Source organism: Schistosoma mansoni, chromosome W, assembly GCF_000237925.1.
Source record: "Schistosoma mansoni strain Puerto Rico chromosome W, complete genome".
In the NCBI taxonomy this organism is placed as follows: Eukaryota; Metazoa; Platyhelminthes; class Trematoda; order Strigeidida; family Schistosomatidae; genus Schistosoma; species Schistosoma mansoni.
Window position 1 is genome coordinate 54800238 of NC_031502.1, and position 26531 is coordinate 54826768.

The 26531-nt window shown below is 37.3% G+C and overlaps 1 protein-coding gene and 1 non-coding gene across 2 annotated transcripts in view; both read right to left on the minus strand.

The window, feature by feature from the left end:
* Smp_026540 (putative clathrin coat associated protein ap-50) overlaps positions 1-26531 on the minus strand; it is a gene marked incomplete at its 3' end in the record, with an annotated part of 57677 nt that overhangs the window by 16688 nt on the left and 14458 nt on the right. The window contains exons 6-19 of the mRNA XM_018790192.1: positions 22355-22449; positions 22196-22319; positions 19501-19660; positions 18051-18173; positions 16519-16648; positions 15401-15510; positions 13517-13579; positions 12867-12943; positions 9676-9742; positions 7964-8110; positions 6908-6972; positions 4771-4855; positions 3176-3755; positions 170-492 (exon numbers count right to left, since the gene is read on the minus strand). Coding sequence (XP_018655560.1) covers positions 170-492; positions 3176-3755; positions 4771-4855; positions 6908-6972; positions 7964-8110; positions 9676-9742; positions 12867-12943; positions 13517-13579; positions 15401-15510; positions 16519-16648; positions 18051-18173; positions 19501-19660; positions 22196-22319; positions 22355-22449 — 2149 coding nt within the window. The remainder of the gene's footprint in view (positions 1-169; positions 493-3175; positions 3756-4770; positions 4856-6907; positions 6973-7963; positions 8111-9675; positions 9743-12866; positions 12944-13516; positions 13580-15400; positions 15511-16518; positions 16649-18050; positions 18174-19500; positions 19661-22195; positions 22320-22354; positions 22450-26531) is intronic.
* Smp_tRNA_01303_Pseudo_TTG.1.1 lies at positions 12528-12594 on the minus strand. The gene has a single exon. It is a non-coding gene (tRNA).

The window sequence follows — 26531 nt, forward strand, 5'->3', positions numbered from 1 at the left end:
CTCTACGACCAAACCATCCAGCTCAGAGAACAAACCCACATCAAAATCAAAAAAGAACTTGTCAAACGTTACATTTAATGATTAAGCTTACTTTTTCACGTGCCCATTCAATACAATGAATTGGTAAGGTAGGAAATGATTTCAATGTACAATATGGAATAGTATTTACTTGACTATCAATATTTCCATTACCATCTATATCATTGTTATCATCCATTTGACTATTATATGATTCAGTAATATCAGGTAAAATCACTTGAACATGACCTTTAGTGCCTAATGTACCAGATTCAATTAATGGTAAATGTAGAGTTACACAACGTGAATCTAAATAACGACGTGTTGGTACACAATCTAAAGCTGCTAGTACAATACCATGTTTATGTGAAGAAGAAAAAGAAGAGGATGTTATCCCTTGTTTGTAATTACTGCACTTTGTTGCTTGTAATAAAAACTCATCAGTGAAAATGGACTTTTCAGTATTTGGCCAAACTGGAAATTAGGGAGAAACGAACAAATAAAAAAAAATTGGAAGCAATTAAAAGAATAAAACTGTGGATAGATTTGATTCAATTACTTTCTATCATAGGATACTATGAAGATTGTTGAACTTTAAAGTTTCACATAACGGACTTATTTTGGTGTGAGTACCATTGAAAACTAGGAAGCGAAAGATAGATATCTCGTCCTAGTACAGGATTCCTAAGCAATGAATGTTGATGACTCAATCAGGAATCAAACTCAGAGTCTTAAGGCTCTGATTCAAGAAGTTAACGTTCAGACAGGGAATTCCAATGAAAAGTCACGATCAATAGATTTCAATCACGTCGAGCACGAGACAACTAATACCAGTCGCAAAGGATGATAGCCCAGCAAGATTTTGAATTGATTGAAATTAGAAATGGAAACCACTGGACGTCAACTCGACAGTCTAGAATATAGGCAGTCAATGAAAGACCATGGGTTCGACTCTACGCAGGATAGGGGATAGTGTTTAGTAAGGTGTTCTACACCAAGACGAAACAGCCCTTCGGTAATTCCTGGCTCCCAATAATTTTCTAAGCAAGTTCATTCTGTTATGTTAAACTACAAACTCAATGAATTTTTCTAATTTTAACAAATGAAAACAATTTGCCAGGATTATATCAACCAATGGATGTGTAACGGTTAAGAAATCCATAAAATAAATAGCTTTGTAATTCTTCAACATTAATGCTGACCTGGATGCACTTCTAACTGAAGGCCCTTAGTAAAACATCAGCGCTAGATCACATTGAGATACGTCATGTTGTGCATCTCCTACAATAAATATTCAGCTTAAATTTCATACATTAAGATACATCGACCTATAATTCAAATGTACTTTCATATTCTGTTATTTTCGACATTTTGCTGTACAGGCTTCTGGATCATTGAGTAAGAAGAGATTTCGGACAGTAGCATTGCCGGATTTCGCGTGTCTGCTATTCACTTCAGATGTACCTGGGGTAGATTTAGATAAATGATGACATCATATTTCCTGGAGAGAGAAAACACTGTCACGTCCTTCAGTATTACCTCTTGATACGTTCTATCGTCTTACAGAATGTCAATTAAGTTTATATTAAACGTTTCTTACAACTAAACTCGATGCGGTGTTAATAATGAATCTTGGAAAGCGAAAAGGTACATAAATTGTTTCATCCATTTAATCTGGCTTCAGTCATTTTATCAACATTATAAGAGTTGACCATATGGAAAATAATTTTTTTTTCAGTTAGTCATACACAACGTAGAACCTGACACATGTGTACATCCGTTCAAGTTACCACACCATATGAGCTCAGCGAAATGAGATCGTCGAAGCAAATCTCAGAATTTTGTTCTCTGAGCTGGATGGTTTGGTCGTGGAGCTTTAATCGTTCTTCTGAACGACATCACCAGCACATCATCAGAATTAACACTAATGCTAGTAATAGGAAAGTTCAGAAGCCAATGGTGCGATTCGATTACAAAATATGGGTTGGTGGAGTGAAAACGTTTACGAGTTTATTTTCAGACTTCAGGCCGTACTAGAGGAAGATAAAGAATGAACGTATCTATGCTATTGCGACAGACTCTGAGCCATGTTATCCAAAATCTCCAACCATTGATAACAATAATCATGCAAACACCGATAATGTAGTTTGCACTTACCTATATGGCTCAGTCCAACAACCAATTTCGTGATAGTGTGTGGTGAGGTTTTAGTTGGGGTGGCCTTAAGTGTGGATGGGGACACACATTGAGTGTCCCAGTCACCTCAGTCAATGAAGATTTACTACCTGATCAATAGATTTGCTATTTTTACCTTGTACTTTATGTATAACCTTAAGTTTGCTAACTTGATGGTCCCAAAATAAACGAACAATAGTTCGGTACTTAAAATAAACAGTTACGCCAATAAAGTTAGTTTGATTATTTAATCAAAGGTTTCACACGTAATCGTACAACCTTCAGCTGAAACAATAGGTGATGTGGGCTACGATCCTATGTTAGGATTTAGTTCTTTTCAGACTGTAGTAAACCTCCGTCAATAAGTGTCGACTAGTACAACTTCCAAATTCACGACTTCTTCCCAATCATCTCTAACTCATTGAGTTTGGACATAAAAAAAATATATCCACACAGTATATTTGACCTGTATCTTCAGTCAGACAGTCAGCTACAATGTAGGACCAGACACATTTATGCATCGGTCCAAGTTGCCATACCTCCTTAGCACAAAAAGATGAACACCGAATTCATAGAAGTAGTTAATTTAGTGGTGGTAGTATATGAAATATAGGTTGTATATAAGGATATAGTATAGGAAGAAAGACAGATATGAAGGAATTTTAATCTCAAGGTTTAAGGGAAGATAAAGAGTGTATACACCTACGTCATTATGATCGATTCTGAGCCATGTCACCTAGAGTCTTCAACCATTGGTTACGATATTCACACGAACCCCAACAGGGTAGTCTGCATCTACCAACATTGCTCAGACCAGAAGTTAGTGACTTTATGGACTGATGCCATGTTTTGATTTGACTGCCCCTAACTCTTTTCCAACCATCTCCTACACTAGACCTGCATCTTACCTAGATAATAAGTTTTTGAATTGTTTGAACACTGCAAGATTAAAAAAGTACGAAATTCAGGGAATTTCGCTCACATTTATCACCCATAGCTCTCACTGATATACTCGGATTAATTCTCTTCACAGTGTCACATGCAATTTGACTTTTTGACAAACCAATATGACATGATTGAAAAAGAAATTGTCGATTTAAATTTGATTTCTCAATATGATCAGGATCAGTGACAGTAATATTTGGGCAGCTCATATTGAACATTGAATTGATTGATTCACTTTGTACAGATTTTATTGATTGTCTTTGAGATATAGAAACTTGATGTGATATGATTGACTTAACATTTGTTTCAGAATTATCAGTGAGTTTATCTTCAGGATAAGATGAATTGCTGTGAATGAATTGCTGACTGTCTACTTCTGAATGTGACAACGTTTGGTGATCATCCTCAACATCATCATTTTCATGAGACATCAACGAAGTATCGAGTGCTGTAGTGTATGTAAATTGTTTGTTGTTTTCCTGTTGTCCATATTGATGTTGATTAGAATCAGTCACGTTGTTCGCTGAGTGTAAATCATCATCATTAGATCCAGCAGTGGCTACACCTAATAATGCTAAATTCTTTAATAATTCACAACCAATCGCACCACAACCAACCTGTAAAACAATAACAATGAGGGAGAAAGTCAAGTATGAAGTGATGTTCAATCAACAAAAGTAGCATACAAATGACTTATTAATAAGTAATGATCAATCTTATGTTTTTTCTAGTCCTTTAATGTTGATAAGATTCTATTAATCAAGTTACAGTGTGACCACTGCTTTAAGTGACTTGATACCGTGTACCAAGTTGAGTTGTTAGACGGTTGGAGGTGTCAGCAGGGCATCTCAGAATTTGAAGCTGGATGATGAGAGTTTGGGACCAACGAGTAGCATTAGTCCCCTCAAGATTATAGGTACGCCTTGGTGACGAAGTGAATAGTGATCGTTTAAACTTTACGAGTACCATCAATTCTATTAGAATAATAGGTGAGCATTCCTGACGGAGAGAAAAAATAAGTCATTTATATTCCCATCAATAAATGAATATTATCTATTGACTGCTTCGAACTTTATTTATCCTACTATTGTAAGGATGGCTCGTTGGTAAACTCAAGGAAGCCTCAAGAAGCCCAGAAAAAGCCGAAGACATTCCATCCAATCATCACTAGGGGAACAATCTAGAATGTCGACATGTAGCTTCCCTATTGGATGAATAAGAAGGACCCCATATGTGCCTATTGGTTGTCCGAAATGATGATTTACTTTCAGCCAAAAACTATAAATACATGAGATTTTTGTACTATATTTGATACTGTTTTGGGAATAAAATTCCTTCTACTTGTCTTCTGTCTTCTAATTTTGCAACTTAGGTGAGTTCTAGCATTCGAGAGCTCAAGTATTACGTGATATACTAAGAATCTCAGTTCGAGATATAACAAGTTATTTAACCATTAGTTCTACTTTCAGAAATCTATTCTCAATTATAATCCAATGATTAGTTCTATGACGAGAGACAAAGACAGTAAGTCATATATAGAATTTACTTATCTGATCCGAATTAAAATGTTAAAGAAATAACCAACCGACAAACCCACAATTAACAATTCCAAAAAAACATTATGGAACATACCATGAAAACACTTAAATTATGGATTTTTTGAAGATTTGACACACCGATACATTGAACTAAATCAGCATAACGACTTGACAGATAACTGATATATATAAAAGATAGTTATATAATAAGCGGTATAAATAGACATTAGTTAATAGGAATGATCAAGATGAATTTCAAACAGGAAAAATAAAATAGTATAAACAACAAAAGAGTACTAGTTAATTAACTGTGTACACTTTATTACTGCCCCCAAATGCCCTGGTACGGTTGAAAGTGAGGAGAGTCCGCTCTCCCTCTCGAAATGCTCTCACATGGACAAGCGTATATAGTCTCTGACAGGGAAGTCCTACTCACTGCTTTCTGGTGGCATTACTGTTATTTACGAAATTGAGAGGACGAAAAGAGAATGTCCGAAGCTTTAACCGGGTCGGTGGACACGGAAAGTTCACCTAGGGTGTTATATACCGAAGAGAATTATGGATTATAACTTTTGAGGACTGTCTATGGACCAATGTAATATGTATATTTTCTATTGTAAAATTGCTAAGTAACTAAATTATTCATATTCGTATCCTTCTTATTACAAGCTTTATTTTGACCTATAGACTATTACTATACGATTTATCATTCTTGAGTTATCCCTAGTCTATTAATTACTGTTCCCCATATTCACAGCCACTTTTGGTTGAATCTTGTACAAATATTATTTTCTATTTTATGGTACGATATGGTCTGTTTGTTTGGTATATAAACCCAGTATGTTTGAGAATAATGATTCATATTACAGAGGCTGCTATTAGTGTTCTAGACTTAACTGGCTGGGCTAGGCAGATAGCAGGACTGATAAGTACTCAAGACTGCTCATATGGATTTGTGTATCATAGCTGTGATCGATAATTCGCTCGTCTCTGATTGGCAGGGATCAGAACGTTCATATACCAAACAGGGCACGCACGCATTCACACGTTATAACATAGGGGAGTTGGAAAACCCTGATTCCAATCCAATGGTGTACATGGGCTGACTCCAGTATCCTGAGGGAACAAATGGAGTACGAATCAATTGTTGGTCACCGGCTACTATGGGACTGAATCTCCTTATGTTGCTCCACTGCCTTGTGAATCAGATCTTTAGGTCAAAGATTCCGAGTGTGGCCCCCTAAGAAAACCACCTGCTTCAGTTTGGGCACCTGGGCAGTATCACAGCCGTCACACAAATCAAATGAGGTTTGTATAGCGCATATATATCTGGTGCCTTTTTGTACCAATATTTATGTGTTTAAATAAATAAATAAACTTTATTACTGATTAGTTAATCAAAATTGAAGGTAATTATTAAAGTGTCGCTCAATTTTGTGTAGCGGTTGAAGTTAAACATTAATACCGTTGGATACCGGCCATCTCAGGGGTCTAGATGTTAAGCGCACGCGCGCGAAACTGGTAGGTCCTGAGTTCGAATCTCGCAAGGCGACATCATGGATGCGCACTGCTGAGGAGTCCCACAATAGGACTAAACGGCCGTCCAGTGCTTCCAGGTTTTCCATAGTGGTTTAGCTTCAATTGATTCATGATCTCAACTATTAAAATTATTAAAGAATTCATCAATTAGGGGTAATTATGTTCTTTTCTAATCATCTTATAAAAACAAGCTCATAGGTTGTTGGCAATTTTGATATATATATATATATATATATATATAGTATAAATTCATAGAATAACAAGGTTTGTTATAATTAAAACTATCCTCTTCTAGTTTTTCTCTTCAAACTAAGACATTAGACCCATCTATGAAATCATTGACTGTTGGACTATACAATTTATGTAGACACAGACTATCTGATTGGGGTCCATGTGTTAATAATGTTGCTGTATGTGATCAACTTGAAGAAGCTATTTCTTGGAACTTGACGTCATGTTCGCAGTTCATCAAAACTACATCTAACCCAATTTCTTTTTCAAATCCTTTTTAAGAAAAAGTATTCTTCTACGAGATGAGCAAATGAGAAACTGAAAGATTTTGGTAAATAGTGATAGTTTCATAATTGTTGTTTACTTTAAAACTACAATACAACGAATTGTCCACTTTTGATCATAGTAAATTGTAACAATGTGCAAGGAGGTCATTAAACAATGGTATTTGTACCACTCACTTTTGAAATTCATTTGATTTCGTATTGATTTCCAGTGGTACAATCGAAGCACAATGGATGTAGAGCTAAATCATGATGAAGGCAAAGAAACAATGACATTTAATTGTTTCAAAGTCTACTGTTGCTGAATCAGTTCACCGGCAAAACATAGAATTGGATTCAAAAGACTATGTTTATGCTTTTCAACCTCTGCTTCTTTGGATTCTCTCATAGCATTTAACACTCTCCCATCAAACGCTATGGCAAGAAAAACTGGTCTGTTTATAGTAAGAGCAGCAGAGACTAATGTTAATTAATGTAAGCCACTTTAGGTGATGCGATGGTACTAGTGCGATTCTAAAATCTAGGGTTTACATCACTCATGATTGCGATTCTTTCGGCAAAATCTGACCTCTCTAACCTGAGGGTGTCTAACAACCCTGTATACCTATCATTGTATCGAAACGATTGCTCACAATCCTGGTTCAAAGGTCTACAGATTAAGCGTTCACGTGCGAGACCGAATATATTTGGTTTGGTTCCCGCTTGCAGGGTCGTGGATTTTCACCGCTAGGGAGTCCAAAGACAGGACAAAATGGCCAAAGAACACATTACGTCGGGAAATAGAAGCAGATATGAAAAGGATGAATGTTAAATGGAAATAACTGGAAAGGATTGCCCTGAACAGGGTTGGATGTAGAATACTGGCCTATGCTACAACCTCGTTTGTTTGTCTATCTTAATACTAGTGATACTAGTATTTCGATTCTTCTGTTTTGCATCTCTACAATCTCATCTCGTATTAATTCGGCAACTCAAACTGCCGCGCATTCATGTGCATATCTTGCACTGGTTATATAACTGGTTTTATTGTAACGTTGATATTAGTGTAGAATTATCAATTACTGTTGACGTAATACTTACTTACTTTCGCCTGTTACTCCCAATGGAGCATAGGCCACCGACACTGTTCGCGTATAGTACTTAATAAACTATTTGGCATTGTCTAACTACTCATCCATTTCAATTATATACTTATAACATAGTTCATTTTCATCGTTTCATGGTAGAACTTACCCATTGATTAATTGGTGTAAATGTAAATGTGATCGCTTTCATAGCTTCTTGTGCAGCTATTCCACCAAAAATAGCACATAATGGTGCTAATTGTCCTTGACTAGCAAAAGTTAAACGTTTTACTAGTGATTCATTAATTTCAATTGGCTACAATGATATATAAGTGAGAGAATTGATAAAAAGAAAGAAAAAAAACTAAGTTATCATCAAAAACTTCCTGAAAAATTGTTAATTTTATCAGAAAGGGTTTTTTGTGGAGATTTAGTATTTTCATAGTTGAGAGCGTGAGTCAATTGAAGCTAGACCATCAAGGAAAACCTGGAAGGACTGGACGGCTGTTTCGTTCTATTGTGGGACTCTTCAGCAGTGCGCACCGTGTTTGTTGTGAGATAGTTCACTGAAGACAATTGGTGAACGGTTGCTCAACTTCGTGGATTGGTTGGAGATAGACATAAACACCATCGGATGCCGGATTAGTAGTCTATCGGTTAAGTGCTCTGGCGCGGGACTGGTAGGTATTAGGTTCGTGTCTCTGTGTTAAATTCAGGTTCGTCTAGTTAATGCGTTTCAAATAGAGTGAAAGATACATACTGGATTGCACTGTTAACTTTAATCCATCTACTCTAAATAACTTGTGACAAATGGCGATATCGATGTAATCTGTACAGGATGCATATATACAACCTAAGACTGATCGGAATTCAATACTGAATACCAACAACGATGTCCTATAATTAAATTAAGCCAACGAATACGGAACGTTTGCTTGAAATAGTCAGAAAATACTGTTTTCAAAGCAATGGTATATGTAAGCTTCAGGATCTTGAGGAAATAAACAGTGTACGAACCTATTCTCTTCACTACCTACCAGTGAGTTGAATCTGCTGATGTGGCTCAATAATCTTGTGGTAGTGTGGAGATGTAGATCTATTACCTAAAAATAATTTTTTTATAATTTACAGTATGTAGATAACATTTTACTCGTGACATTTACTTTCTTGTATACAGTGCGCATTAAATCAGATGATAGAGTTAGAAAAATATAACTTCCACTGGAACAGATGTATTTATTCTTACGTTTGAATTGCACAAACAGTGCTTCAGTTGATCACTTACTCATTTAAACCTATTCGTTAATTCATTCCCTCAAATGCCCTGGTACAGTAGAGGGTGAAGAGAGTTCGCTTTCCTTATCGAAATGACCTCACATGGCCACGCGTATACATCCACTGTCAGGGAAGTCTTACTCACTGCCTTCTCGTGGCACTACTTTGGTTTACGAAATTGAGAGGACGAAAAGCGAATGTTCGGCACATTTACCGGTGGAAAACTCTGATTCTAAATCAATGCTGCACATGAGCTCCAGGATCCTGAAGGAACAAATGGCGTATGAATCAATCGTTGGTCACCGACTACAATCGGACTGCATCTCCTCACGATGCTCCACTGCCTTATGGATCAGACTTTCAGGTCGAGGGCTCTGGATGTAGCACCCTATGTAAACCACCTGTTTCAATCTGAGCACCCGAGTAGTATCACAGCCCACATACAAATCAATTGACTTATGTGACGCATATACATTCAGTTCCCCTTTGTACTAATATTTATATATTCAAATAAATAAATAAATAAAATCCCCCCTTGATTTGATTTATTTATATTTAAAAATGTAAACATGCATTTAATACTACAATCTAGTTTTGTTTACTTACATTTACCATTTGTAACTTTTGTATTGTGAATAATTGATCACGAAATAAATTCCAATCATTTTCATCCCTTTTTTTTAATTTTGTTAGTAGTATATTTAGTAAAACGAAAAAAAACAAAAAACATAATAGATGAGATGAATTAAACATTTTCATGTTTAAATAAAGTAATGAGCTTGATAATTTCTAAAGGGTACTTTTTAAAATTATTTGTTTACATATAGATATTATTATGGGATAGGGAGTGAAGTAGTGGAACGAGTTGACAACTTCACTTATCTTGGAAGTCTGATCAGCCCTAATGGGTTGGTGTCTGATGAAATTTCTGCACGGATTAAAAAAGCTCATTTGGCTTTTGCCAACTTACGTCACCTATGGTGAAGGCGAGATATCCGTCTATCAGTTAGGAGATGAGTATAATGCACAGCAGTTCGTTCTGTTCTACTTTAAGGCTGTGAAACGTGGTCATTAAGAGTAGAAGATACTCGTAAGTTACTAGTTATTGACCACATATGTCTTAGAAATATTGCTCGCATCTGCTGGGATCACCGGGTAAGTGACAGTGAGGTTATACGCAGGGTACTAGGGAATGATGGTAAATCAATTTATGAGGTCATGAATATTCATCGACTGAGATGGTTGGGCCACATGTTACGTATGCATGAACACTGATTACCAAGACGCGCTATGCTGACTAGTATTGGAGATGGTTGGAAGAGAGTTAGGGGTGGCCAAACCGAAACATGCAGTCAATCCATATAGTCACTAACTTCTAGTGTGAGCCATGTTAGTAGATGCAGACTACCTGGTTGGGGTCCCCACAACTATCGTACCCAATGGTTTGAGACTCTAGGTGACATGGCTCAGAATCGATCACAATGGCACAGGTGTATACACTCTTTATCTTCCCTTAAACCTTGAGATTAAAATTGCTTCATATCTGTCTTCCTTCCTGCACTATATCTTTATATACAATCTTTTTTTTGTATATTACCACCACTAAATTAACTACTATGAATTCGGTGTTCATCTTTTTGTGCTAAGGAGGTATGGCAACTTGGACCGATGCATATGTGTGCTTGATCCTACGTTGTAACTGACTGAGGTATTATTATGTATTGATTACACGAGTTTAACAATAGACATTTACTATCGAATAGACCAAGGATATACCAGTGTTATTGTAGTGTGGGATACTTATGTTGACAGATATAAGTAGTATGTATTAGCAAGTGAAATGCTGTACAGTAGAAGATTGAAAAGAAAGAGAATAGGAAGGAAATCGGAGAGCAATCCAAATAATAACGAAATTAAAAGAATGATAGAGTGTGTAAAGGACAACTCAAGGATGATGTGCAAATGACGTATGATTTGGCGTTCAACAATAACTTGGTTTATTGTACATAAGTTCTCGTTTACAATACTATTACTAACAGAAATAAATGGGCAGAGAACATCCACAGATTTTATCCATTAGAGGTAATTGACCGAAGTAATATTTGGATGTTGATTACATTTAGGGTATGGGAAGTGGTGGAAACTCAGAAGCATGTTTTGTCTCATTTGAGAATCAGTAAAATGGATGCACCTGAATTCTAGTGTTGATGCTCACATTGACACTTGAGCATAGTACTTTTCGCTTCAAACGCCAACGCGTTATCGAGTGCAAATATTATCACTAGGATACAAGTACATCCAAATGAATGACAAAATGCGTATTCGAAATATCACCACAAACAACATACTAAATAAAATTAAAGGCTAAATAGAAGCTACCCACTAAGATAGGGATACAACAACAGAAAATTATCAATTACAGTCCTAGATGTCAACAACTGGGAATTACAAACCTTTACTAATAAGGTGATTGGATCCACTTAAAATTAACATGGTCAGTAGTAATGTATAGTTTAGAATAAGCAATTTAGCAGAAATGAACAGATTATCTTATTTTCTAGCCCCCAAATGCCCTGGTACGGCCGAGAGTGGAGAGAGTCCGCTCTCCCTCTCCAAATGCTCTCATATGGCCAGCGAATATATAGCCTCTGCCAGGGAAGTCCTACTCACTGCCTTCTCGTGGCATTACTGTTGTTTACGAAATTGAGAGGACGAAAAGCGAATGTCCGGCGCTTTACCCGGGTTGGTGGACACGGAAAGTCCACCTAGGGGAGTTGGAAAACACCGATTCCAAACCAATGGTGCACATGGGCTCCAGTATCCTGAGGGAACAAATGGCGTACGAATCAATCATTGATCACCGGCTACCATGGGACTGCATCTCCTCACGATGTTCCACTGCCTTGTGGACTAGACCTTCAGGTCAAAGGCTCGGGGTGTGGTCCCTTAAGAAAACCACCTGCTTCAGTTTGGGCACCTGGGCAGTATCACAGCCCTCACACAAATCGAATGAGATTTGTGAGGCGCATATGTATCTGTAAACATCTTATTTTCTGAGTCAAACAACAGGGGAGAATTGTCATTCTAGTAAAACAAAAGTGAGCATCCAAGATGATGTGAGCTGACAAACTGATCACACAATCACTGGTTCGATTTTTACTTTTTCTCAACTGGTTGATCCAGATAAGACCTGTCTGGGATTTACTAAAACTATTTGTTGAGGTTTTTACCTCAGTTACATAACTCATTGGTTTAAACTAAAAGTTATCAGATATTGAACTAACTCTTTCTCATTTCGACAAACCTTAAACAATTCATTAAAATTATCGAAAATACAGAAATAATCTAAGAGGGATTTAGTAAAGATGGATAATGGCGAGCAGTGGAATTCAGTTTGACGCGCGTCTCGTCCTATTCGGGACTCGTCAGCTGGATGTACCTGCATCTCAGAGTTGATGTTCACTCTGGGACTCGAACTCAGTACCTTTCGCTTCAAACGCCATCGCGTTATCCACTCGGCCACTGAGTCCTGATAGCCACTTGCTTGTGCAATACTAAGTGAATTTACATGATACATGTTTAAGTAATCGAGTCATTAATTACATTGTTTTACGATAGATAAATATACTACATAGATGTTTAAATAAAAGTAGATGAAGTATAACTTGAACCAAAGAGCCACAGCGCTCATTTAGATTGTTTACGACAAAATAACTATCTGACAAACTGGATACAAATAGTTATAGGCATAGGTTGACTTAAAAAGAAAAAAAACAAAACGAAGGTGTTCAACATACCATGGTTTGGGATAACGGCCAGTTTCGACATTGAACCTCATCAATGTTAAGTATGTTAAATGTAACAAGTTACCTTCCTAATCAAAGCAAAAACAATCAAAAGAAACAATAGGAATAAGATTTAATTAGAAAAAGATATTGAACATGAAACAGAATACTATCATTACCATTATCATGAAAGTTACTTACTTACGCCTGTTACTCCTCGTCGTGGAGGAGCATAGGCCATCCACCAGCATTCTCCATCCAACTCTGTCCTGGGCAATCCTTTCCAGTTCTTTACAGTTAACATTCATCCTTTTCATATCTGCTTCTATATCCCGGTGTAATGTATTCATTGGACTTCCTTTTTTCCGCTTCCCTTCCGGATGCAAAGTTAGCGATTGCCTCATGATGCAGTTTGGTGATTTCTTCAATGTATGTTCTATCTACTTCCAACGTCTTTCCCTAATTTCCTCTTCAGCTGGAAGCTGGTTTGTCCTCTCCCATAAAACGCTGTTACTATGAAAGTTACTTGACTGAATCGAATTGTTCAAAGTCATCAACAGAACGATACGAATAATTAAGGTGATGGGATTTAATACAATAATGATGAATATTAAATAAGAACGAAATGAGAAAATAACTTCAGGTAAATTTTTTAAACTAACCTCAGGTTTACTAAAATCCACACACATTAATTTAGGATCTTTGATTTGTTCAAGCATAGTTTCCTAAACAAATTTTTTAAAGTATTAAGAAAGATTAGCCAAACTGAAATAAAATGATAAACGGTAAACAGACATTTAATTGTTTAACAACTGTAGGGTTGAAGTCTCATAGCCCCCCGAAAGCCCTGGTACGGCAGAGATTAGGGACAGTCCGCTCTCCCTCTCCGAATGCTCTCACATGGACACGCGTATAAAGCCTCTGTCAGGGAAGTCCTAATCACTGCCTTTTCATGGCATTACTGTTGTTTACGAAATTGAGAGGACGAAAAGAGAATGTCCGGTGCATTAACCGGGCTGGTGGACACGGCGAGTCTACCTATGGGATTTGGAAAACCCTGATTCCACACCAATGGTGTACATGGGTTCCAGTATCCTGAGGGAACAAATGGCGTATGAATCAATCATTGATCACCGGCTACCATGAGACTGCATCTCCTCACGATGCCCCACAACCTTGTGGATCAGGCCTTTAGGTCGAAGGCTCCGGGTGTGGTCCCCTAAGAAAACTACCTGTTTCGGTTTGGGCAACCGGGCAGCATCATAGCCCTCACACAAACCAAATGAGATTTGTGCGGCGCATATATATCTGGTGCCCCTTTGTACCAATATTTATGTGTCTAAATAAATAAATAAATAAAGGCTCATTTATTTGTCTGAAAGTCTGAAACCTGACCCCCCTTACCACAGTTTAGGCAGTCGGATGGTAGTCAAGTGTATGTAAACCTATTTAGTAAACATGTTATGCAACTGATCGGTAGAATAATTTCTTTTTTACAAATCATACAACGACAAAGATTAACTAGCGAGTGTGTTATTTAGTCCAGTGATAGGATACGTTTATATGGTACACATTTATTTTACTTCAACTAGACGCATAAACATTCTTACAAAAAGGGGTGCCGAAATGTATATGTGCCAGACAAATTAGTTATCATTCAATTTTTGTTTGTGGGCTCGGATACTGTCTGCGTCCCCAAACCAAAACAGGTAGTTCCCTTAAGAGGCAACAACCCGAGCCCCTGACCTACAGGTCTAATGCACAAGACAGTGGGGTAATGTCGGGAGATGAGGTCCTATGGTAACCTGTGACCAACAATGAGTTCATAAGCCATTTGTTCTCTCAAGATCCTGGAGCCCATGTACATCATTGGTTTGGAATCAGGGTTTTCAAACTCACTTAGGTTGAATTTCCGTACCCATAAACCCGATTTAAGAGCTGAACATTTGCTTTTCTTCCTTTAAATTCCTTAAACAACAACTTCACCCTAAGAAGGCAGTGAGGAAAATTTCCCTGGCCATATGAGAGCATTTCGAAAGGGAGAGTGGACTCTCCCCACCTTCGGTCGTACTACGGTATTCGTAAAAAACTATGATGAATTATTTAATACGAGTGAAAGGGCACTGGGAGTCAATCGAACAAAGATAACCTTAACTTAATGTATGATCTTACAATTGATTTCTACCTGGGAAGTTGAGAATTTAACATCCACCCTAATAAATAGAGCACTGCAAAATATACTACAATCTTAATTTTCATGGTTGATGTTATGGTTATGATAATATCAGGGTGACCGGAAGAAAGATAATTATGAGAACGCTTTGGAGACTTTGGTCTAAAGATTCAATTTGTAAGACATTGGAGTAATGTCAGGATCTTCATGGTAGCTGATGTTCAAAGGAAGTTCGTGTGAGAAAAGGTAAAAACATACAACCACAACATGGCTGTTTGAGTGAGATGGTGAACTTTCCTATGCGCTTTAACATAATAAGTGGTATAATATTTCAACAATAAAAAATAGATAAGGCTAAGATAAATTAACTTACAAAAGTGTGTACTTGTGGCTTTTTAACTTGAAGCACAAAACCACCATCTGAATAAGGAAACTGGATATCTTTTATAGACGTTGTGATAATCAACTCTGAAGGCGACTTTACTATAATGAATGGAGAATAAAAAAACAGGAGAGGAATTAAAAGTAATTATCTATGATAGATAACCGTTTAGAAACATGTGGTGATGAGATCGATGCACGTATAGTGAAAGCCAGAGCGGCTTATGCCAATCTGGGCCATCTTTGGCGCCTTCGTGATGTTAGTCTGGCTGTAAAAGGTAGGATCTACAACGCGTCGGTGAGAGCAGTTTTGCTCTATGCTTGTGAAATCTGGCCTCTCCGAGTTGAGGATCATCGTTGTCTCCGAAGGATTGCTGACATCCAGTGGCAACACCATGTTAGTAATGCAGAAGTTCGGCATTGTGTGTTCGGGCTCAGAGACGATAATTCAATTGGTGTCACCATCTTGAAACATCGACTTCGGTGGCTTGGACATGTTCTACGAATGTCGTCCCAGGGAATTCCACGTCGTGCATTATTTGCCGACTCTGGGACTGGTTGGAAAAAGCGGAGAGGAGGTCAGTGTATGACATGGTGTCGTGGTATGAAAGAAAAGTGCAAAGGGCTAGCTTCTGTTGGTCCTTCACGACTCCCTGGCTGGGGTCTGAGAGATGGTGCAACACAGTGGCTAGAGACGTTATCAGATATGGCTCAGAATAGAAGCCAGTGGCGAGCCTGCTGTAACCTTTTACTTTCTTCATAAAGAGTGGCTATAACTTTCTTAACTGAGAGAGTTCTTCTGGTTGTACATTTCAGTTCCCCCCAAACATTACTCTTTTTTCATCCCTTTTTTCTTCTTTTATATATACGCATCTTCCCCCTTTCTCCTCCCACTCTCATTATTTTGTGTGGCGCATATGTATCTGGTGCCCTTTGTACCAATATGTATGTGTTTAAATAAATAAATAATAAATAAATGACGAAATGTCAAGTGGTTGATTAGCTTCCTTTATTAAAAGATGGAACTAGAATCTTCAGAATACCAAACAATATATTCTTAATTAGCATTTAATGATAAAACGTAATGAAAAGTCTCAGAACACTACATACCTCGGATAGGAAATTCTCTTTCATTGAGCATTGGTACATTTTTAAGTTCAGTGAATCGAATTACATCATTATTTTCGAGGTGATGACGATGGTTGCCAAGAACTGTGATCAATAACTCTTCATCGTTTATCTAAATAACAAGAATATAATGAATATATGTCTATGTTTACTTGAGTGGATTTCGGAGATTAGTTCAATTTGAAGAAGGTGCGAATTACGGATGACGTCAGATAGGAAACCAGTGAAAAGCAAGAAACATTGAGCAGCTATTTCATCCTAGTTCTGAACTGTCAAAAACTGTAAACCCTTGATCCTTGAAAAAAATGGAGTTCAGAGCCTTTTAGTTGTTCGACGAGTTCATCGGCTTTAATATTTACAATTTACCGTACAAAATGACGAAACCCATTCCTTTTTCGTTTTAGTTCGTTCATTTCTATTACTAACTTTAGTATTAAGTAGTTAAGAATAATAATGAAAATATGTATTAGCAAGATATTTAGTAAGCTCATGATATTTAAATCTTCACCGTCTTCGAGCTCGTTTCTGTTCATTTTACTGGAAAGAACTGATTTCGATGAGAAATTATACTGTTTAACTATGGCTTTCAAGAATTTCAATAAAGTTGGTATGTCGTTCGAACGTGAAACTATTAAACTATGGAACATATTTTGAAGCAGATATTCAACAGAACTAGAATTGAATAAAATAAGGCTAGTCAGTTAATTAAACACACTTTCTATAGTAAGTAAGCGAACAACTTTTTAAGCTTTGTCACTGTTTTTAATTAGGTTTCAACAGGTAAGGTGTTAAAGAAAATTTTTATTGTACTTTACGTGCATGAGTAAGTCACTATGTATTCATTTATTTAAACACATAAATATTGGTACAAAGGGGCACCAGCTATATATGCACCGCACAAATTTCATTTGATTTGTGCGAGGGCTGTGATACTGCTCAGATGCCCAAACCGAAACAGGTGGTTTTCTAAGGAGGCTACACCCGGAGCCTTTGACCTAAAGATCTGACCCATAAGGCAGTGGAGCATCGTAAGGAGATACAGTCACATGGTAGCCGGTCACCAACAATTGATTTATACGTCATTTGTTCCCTCAGGGTACTGGAACACATGTGCACCATTGGTTTGGAATCAGGGTTTTCCAACTTTCCTAGGTGGACTTTCCGTGTCCACCAACCCGGTTAAAGCGTCTGACATTCGCTTTTCGTCCTCTCAATTTCATAAACAACATGTCTGATGCGAGAAGGCAGTGAGTAAGATTTCCCTGGGAGAGGCTATATACGCGTGGCCATATGAGAGTATTTTGAGAGGGAGAGTGGACTCTCCCCACTGTCGGCCGTACCACGGCATTTGGGAGCACTGAAATATTCATGAGCACGAATCATTGTCAGTTCTTGAAATACAAGAAAACGAATGTGTTACTAGAAATTAGTAATTTATATCACAAACAACATATAAGTACTTAGAATAATGCATATTTATGCTAACATCTACTCTTTTATTGTTACACAAGTACCTTCTCAATTTTTCCAATAAAAAATTCTCTACAGGGTTCATCATCTTGTGTTAAAACAGTAAAATCAGAGCCAAAATCACAAAACAAATTTCCGAATACACCATATATATCTGTATAGATAAACTGGGAAAGAAAGTAAAGCAGAATTGAAAATAATTGGAAGCAAATTTTAGATTGAAATTCATCGTAAACAATTCGGGTTTAGATTATAACGATGAAAAGCTTACCTTCCGATACAATAAAATAAACTAACTGACTATGGTAAACATATAACAATCAGTCGCCAGTCTGATAAAATCAAATCCAGCTACCAAACTCTGGTTAAAATTTCAGTCAACCTAAATGGTACAACTGGACCATCATCTTCGAATACCTTTAAGAAAGCTATAGCCTCTCAATTGTGATTATTTCAACTACGCTGAAAAGTATGGGTGTGATGTCAACCTCCCATCTACGTTGTTGATAAGTAAAACGTAATTAGAGTAGCTAGATGCTATTTGAACTGTTCTTCAAAGTAATCCTCTCACTATTTAAGTCACCTCGTTTGAAAATTAATTAATATTTTATCATCATCTACGAGTTTATTGTTACCTATCACTGTTCATATTTCCATCTCTTAGTCAACCTGTAGGTGGTTTGTTAGTTTCAGCTTCTTTGAATCTAGCGAGGCACAGACGACCGTGTATGCACAAGATTAACTCAAGTTTTGTTACGGGTTGCAGCCGATCGACCCTTATTGACTGACTACACCTTGACTTTGGAAGGATATTTTTAGAGGAGCATGAATCAGAGACTATTAGCATTGAAAGCAATATCAACCTAGAAGCGTGACTAGAGGATACTGAAGAGCGATTGCTTATACTCCATCATTATGACTTAAAACTCTGTGTAGATGGTGTTAAAATACAATGACAAGCAAGAAATTTATTGGTAACTACGGAAAAAGCAATAAGGTATAACAGTTAACTCACTTTAATATCATGTGCTCTACAGAATAGATCCAATAATGTAGCTTGTTGAAGCGAACATTTCGTGAGTACCAAACACTAGGAAAGAAATTGGTGAAACTGATTATTTTAGTAGCAAATTTACAGTTAATTTAAATTATATAGACAATGACTAAGCTTCTTAATTCATTTGAAACACATAACTGTCGGTACGGACAGGCACCAAAATATGTCATACAGATAAAAAAAACTGACACCAGCTAAGGTAGCATTAAAAACTGGGCGTAAATTAGCTATTCTGTCCGAGTTTGGAACTTCTTAAACTCTGCCTCAGTGATTGAAACCCTACAACGTTTTCCAAGGTGACTGATGGAGTACAAATTAGTCTTGACAAAAGGAATGTGTACGAAATACCACCATAAAATAGTAAAGCATGAAGAAAGGGTTTTTCGTAACCAATTTTACAGTTTTTTATGTGGAAAAAATAAAACCAAAAATCTTACGTCGACTTTTGTAGATGATCCTTCGTCAACTAATGGCTTTAGGATAGTCTTATTAGCAGGATCAGAAAGAGGGCAACGAATATCCGTCACATTTCCCGTTTTTAAAGTGATACGAACATAGGGATTTAAAGCTGTTAGACGATCAAGACTTGCTTCAGCTCTGAACGTTTGAAAAGAAAATAAGCAGAAATAAAAGAAAGCAACACTGGTCAATGAAGCAGACTTCGAATCTACTATAAAGTCAAATATTTAAGATAATGAGACAAATAAAATGATAAACATTAATGACCACTTGTTTGTAATTAACCAGGTGCAGATTCGTGTATTTGACTTCAAACCACACTTTATGTGTAAGGGTTCATGATACTATTTGATCGCCTAAACCAAAATACGTGGAGCGAGCTTTGAACTTGCGGCTTAGTGACTGAACCGAGCGCCTTAGAAACCGAGACACCGTCTCATTAGGTCTTATTAGTGACAAACTATAGAAATTTCACAGTAAATAAAGCATTAAAACTAAAGCTCAAAGTACTAGTCTATTTGGATATTTTAGCTGGCATATAGTTCACTTTGAATGAGGAAAATAAAAACATGGAGGTCAAGAGTCTATTTGCCACTTCTTTTTCTCGAATTCTGTGTTTAGAAGAACTAATTTATTTATTTATTTAAACACATATATATTGGTACAAAAGGGCACCAGGTACATATGCGCCACACTACTTGTGTGTGTGGGCTGTGATACTGCCCGGGTGCCCAAACCGAAGCAGGTGGTTTTCTTAGGGGGCCACACCCCGAGCCTTTGACCAAAAGGTCTGATCCACAAGGCAGTGGAGCATCGTGAGGAGATGCAGTCCCATGGTAGCTGTTGACCAATGACAGGTTCGTCCGCCATTCGTTCCTTCAGGATACTGGAGCCCATGTGCACCATTGGTTTGGAATTAGGGTTTTCCAACTCCCCTAGGTGGACCCTCCGTGTCCACCAACCCGGTTAAAGCGCCGGACATTCGCTTTTCGTCCTCTCACTTTCGTAAACAACACCCCCGCCACGAGAAGGCAGTGAGTAGGACTTCCCTGGCAGAGGCTATATATTCGCATGGCCATATGAGAGCTTTTGGAGAGGGAGAGCGGACTCTCCCCACTCTCGGCCGTACCAGGGCATTTGGGGGCACCGAACTAATTATAGACATTTGTTCCCGTTTTGCATTCACTCTATTATGTGATTTGAACCCAGAGTTTGATTATGCACTCGGCTTAACAACTAATATTGATTCCTAAAATATGTTGACTGAGATATGAACGCAAAAACGGCGTTTTCACCCAACCCTGTAAAAACTGTGTATTTCGTGAAAAACAATGTGGACTTGTTCTTTTATAACTCTTTAGAAGGTAACTGTCAAGTGATTTATTTTACTAGAGGTGTATGCATGACAGTCAGATTTATCACAAAGTTTTATAAGAACTTGTTATAAGCATATGGCTTCTGGAATGTTATTCCATAGTGTTATCTTGTAGACCTACATACGAATTAATACACACGTGGTAGACCAAAATAAATACTAACTCAACAATGGCAATAAAGTTATTACATCCAAAAGGTAATATAATAATTTACAACTTATAAATTATGAACAAAAATAAAAGTCAAGGGACGTTACTTAAATCTGTTGGCTGATGCGTGTTCTATTGAGTTTGGTACCAGAATCCACAATTATTAAATAACTATCATCTATATTTATAAACTGTTGTACCATTCCCATTACATTCTACGCTCGGTTATACTACTGGAGTCATATGAGCCTCATTTGAGATTATTAATTATCTATAATTGTGGATTCTGGTACCAAGGCCCCCAAATGCCCTGGTACGGCCGAGAGTGGGGAGAGTCCGCTCTCCCTCTCCAAAAGCTCTCATATGGCCATGCGAATATATAGCCTCTCCCAAGGAAGTCCTACTCACTGCCTTCTCGTGGCGGGGGTGTTGTTTACGAAAGTGAGAGGACGAAAAGCGAATGTCCGGCGCTTTAACCGGGTTGGTGGATGTGGAGGATCCACCTGGGGGAGTTGGAAAACCCTAATTCCAAACCAATGGTGCACATGGGCTCCAGTATCCTGAAGGAACGAATGGCGAATGAACCAACTGTTGGTCACTGGCTACCATGAGACTGCATCTCCTTACGACGCTCCACTGCTTTGTGGATCAGACCATTAGGTCAAAGGCTCCGGGTGTGGCCCCCTAAGAAAACTACCTGCTTCAGTCTGGGCACCTGGACAGTATCACAGCCGTCACACAAATCGAATGAGATTTGTGAGGCGCATATATATCTGGTGCTTCCTTGTACCAATATTCATGTGTTTAAATAAAATAAATAAAATTCTAGTACCAAACTCAACAGAACACACACCAGCAAGAGGATTTAGGTAACGTCCCTTGACTTTTAGTTGTGCCAATAATTGATAACTTGTAAATTATTATATTACCTTTCGGACTTAATAACGTTATTGACATTTTTGACTTAGTATTTATTTTGGTCCGCCACAATTTACAATAAGTGCTATTTTAATCGCTATCGAAAGAATCAGGTCACTAAGTTCAAGAGTATCATGTGTTGGTGGATTCAAGTGCCATGAGTTTCACCGTTAATTTTCGAAAACAAATGAAACCAAGAAAAATTAGAACTATCAGTCACAATGTTTACCTGGTTTTTGAAGCTTTAACACTACATTGATCCACGCAAAATTGAGTCCCTAAATCCTGTTCGCAGCATAAAGATTGGTCCTGAATTATAAGTTCCCCGACTCCAGCCAGAATTAGACTTTTAGCTGTTTGCGATACAATTATTAATAAGATAATATACCGATTTCTATTCCAACACCTCCCAATCCATGTAAAAACACTTTAGATTTACACATTCTTATCATCGCATTTTCCCCTAGAACGCATCTTTGACGGCTGTAAAAGAAATATCATTTTACGGGAGACCTAACCTGTAGAGTGAGTCATCTATATCATAAGACATGTTATGTAACGCATCCACTAAATTAGCCGTCAAGGTCAGTAGGCTAAAAGGTTCGAATGGTTGTAGACAGAATAAAAGTTTGCGTTCAACTTGCTTCCGTATCTAGTAACAGAATCACCGATGCTTCCAAGTAGAGGGCTAAGAGTGTTCGTTGATAAAAGTAGAATTATTTCTTACTTCAGTCTTCAGTAGTAAGGTCAGGAGGTCTATTGACTTATATTAATCTTTGTGGTTCGTAAAACCAGGGAGGTCACATCTCGTTTTGAATATATCGACAGAAGGTGCCGATATTACGTCTTCTGGCAGAGAATTACAGTAGTCCACCACTTATTGAAAAAACGAAACTACATACACAGACATCTCGGTTTTTGAACTTTCATCGAATGTCCTCTCAAATGACGGAAGGAAAAGATAAGACATATTAATGCCAACGTCATCTTTCAGGATACGATAGGCCAGTGTTAGATCACCCTGCATTCTACGGTAAGATAACGGAAATAAGTTGACGTCTCCCAGCCTGTCTTCATAAGTTAGGTCAGAAAGACCTTTCACAAATTTAGTCCTTCGGCGATGGACTGAACCCAGCATATCCGCCTCATATTTGACACGAGACTCGCTGCCTGAATTCCATATTCGAAATGTGGTCGGGTATAAAAATCTAATCTACGAAGAGACCATGATACCTTATAGCCTTTTGCAGCAGCAACCTTGCAGTGGCTGGTTGTTTTGAGATGATTGCATAGTAATGACCCTCAGATATTAATAGGTTCTTACCTCGTGCAACACGAATCCATTTATTGTGTCGTAATAAGGATCATCATAGTTATTTTATTGAACCACCACACTGTTGTTAGGACTCACTTCCAGTGACCACCCGTCCATCCATGCCACCAATGAGTTGAGATCATACTGTAATACTATTCTGTCTGACATGCTGTATTTGGATCTCCAAATTATAATGTCATCGGCGAAGAGCGGGACGGATAATTAAGCTACAATTGGTAATTCAACCGAATATTGAACCAAAACATGGAGTCAATCCATATGGTCACTAACTTCTAATCTAAACCATATTGATGGATGCAGACTACTTGATTGGGGTCCTCACGACTGTCGTAACCAATGGTTGGGAACTTTATGTGACATGGCTTATAATCGATGACAATGGCGTAGGTGTACACAATTTTTGTCTTCCCTTAAACCGTGAGATTAAAATTGCTTCATATTTGTCTTTCTTCCTGCACTATATTCTTATATACAATATTTTATTTATATATTACCACCAGTAAATTAACTACTTTTATGAATTCGGTGTTGAACTTGTTGTTCTAATGAGGTATGACAGCTTGAATCGATGCATATTTGTGGCTAGTCCTACTTTGTAGCTGACTGACTGACTGAGGATAGACAACTCATTTTTTACAATGCAGATGATTTAAATCGAAAATCTAAGCTTGGGAGTAATAGGATTTGGATTGATTTAAACTAACAATTAGCCGAAAGAGAGTTTGTGAAAATTGTAGTAATTTCAATAGTTGAATTATTGAGTCGATGTAAGATAGACCACCGTTGAAAACCCAGAAGGACTAGACGAATGTTTCGTCTTCATATGGGACTCCTCAGCAGTTCAGGTAACTTCATTAGACAATGGATGAGTGGTTGTGCAACCATTCATGGATCGATTGAAGTTAGATATTAACACAGTTGGATGACATCTCAGTGGCCAAGAGCTTAGGCGTTCGCCCGCGAAACTGAAGGTCTTGAGTTCGAGTCCAGCATGCGGAATCGTGTATGTGCGCTACTGAGTACACCTATCTCAGGATAAAACGGACGTCCAGTGCTTCTAGGTTTCCCATCGTGGTTTAGTTTAAATCAACTCATGAATCCAACTATTTAATTACTACAATTTCCAAAAACCTTCATTCTGATCATAACTATTTACCGTCATTTCCATAGAGCATTACGGTTACTTCAAATAATTTATCATCCATATAGTTTATGTTGTATACATAGTGATAAGAATTATATAGTTTATACCAAATGAAGAATGCGTTCATCTTATTTGGCATTAAGACGAGAATTTGTGAACTATATGGTGTATAATGAGACAGCATTAACCTTATTAAATTTTTTATAAAACCATGAAAAATTATGCGACAGTGCATTACTCCAGATGAACAATATTTTGCCATCATTAATAATAATCTGCAAACTCCTCGAATTCCCGGTGTATATCACGTGTTTAACTGTGATGGTATCGCGTTGTTCAACAAACAATTATCGTAATGGTATATGTATGTTTGCTAAACAACATTTACCATATCTAATGTCAGTCAGTCACAACGTAGAACTTCGTACGTACGTACATCAGTTCGAGTTGCCATAACACATTAACACAGAGATGCAGTTGTCGATTCATCAAATCCCATATTGGTAGAAGTAGTAAGAGTATAAGTATTATGTGAAAGATAAGGGTTTGAAGATGTTATTGAAGGAGTATAATCCAGTGAGATAAATTTGGAAAGAGAAAAAGGATAGGGACATGAAGAATTCAGAAGATTAGAATTTGGTCGAACACAAAGAGTGGATGCACCTTCGCCGTTGCAAACGATTTTGAGCCATGTCATTCAAGGTCTCTAACCATCGATTACTATCATACCATATCTTATGAAACATCCACATTTCTTTGCTAATTAATTCTCACTAGAAATTGAACCAGAAGCCTATGACCAATTAGAACGTTGGATGCTGAACAAAATGTTATGTGAATTTCAATTTAATGAGATACATCCATCATCTTTATTTCAGTATTATGTTAATTATACTTTATCTCAAGTGGGGAACTTAACATCTGATGTTCAGTTTGAGAATGTATATAAACACAGCAGTTAGTTGACCGTTTTATATAAAATCACATTATTATATACAAAATTATAAACCCATGAGGTTGGAACATATGTTTTGTATTTGCACTACTCAATGTTTGTTAGTAACATAAACCCATTTTGTTAAATATTCTTACACCCTATTTTGATAATGACTATTCCTGTGTTTGTGCTTTCCCATTCTGAACTGAATTTTCCTTATTGTCAGCTTGCTTACATATGCCTAGATTAGATCTCCAGATATAGCTTGTATCTCAAAATTTCTACTATACATAAAGGCTTTAGCTAGTAGTGTAATCCAGGATATAGGTTTCGTTCTGTATGAGACTACCATACTACAGTTACTCTCAAAATGTTTCGTATCCTGTTTTACAAAAGTACCATCTAAACCTTTTATATGCTTCTGTGTATCTTTCATTTGCAGTATCTTACTCAGGTTAACCATGAAATTTTGATCAACACACGATATTGCGAGTTTCCGTAGTAGTGTGGCGGACGCCGCTCATAAGGATGTCTATAAGTAATGTGTAGCGAGACGTGATGTCGAAGTTTTAACAGTTGTCAGATGGAGTGAAAAGTTTCAGTGCACCGAAAGCACAGCGTTGGATGAACGGTTAGAGTTATTCCCAACCGGAATAGATCAGTCATAACATTTCGAATAGTTATTTAACTCCCTCACCAAGTACAGATTCGCGTACTTTCCTACGAGTTGCAATTCACATGTGCGTGCGGGGAAGGGGGTTAGTGATATTACCCAACTGCCCAAACCGAAGTAAATGAAGCAGGACTTAAACTTGTAGCCTAAAAGTGTCAATAAGTGACGTCAGTTCACTCGTTTCAGATAACATTGTTGACGAGTACCAGTCAGTAGAAAATCCGTATTTAAAGCTTCTGTTCAACTTACTACATACTTCATACTTCATAAAACATACCTATAAGATCAAGTTTAAAAAAGGGTTATTTCAACACATTAAAATCAAATTAAATTAAATCACTAGCATACAAAATGAAATAATAATCATAATAGTAATAAGATACTACTGTTAATTTATTTTGGTTAATCAGTAGTATATATATGATGTGATAACTAATAAAATGCTAAATATAATTAGATAAAGAGAATGGAGAGG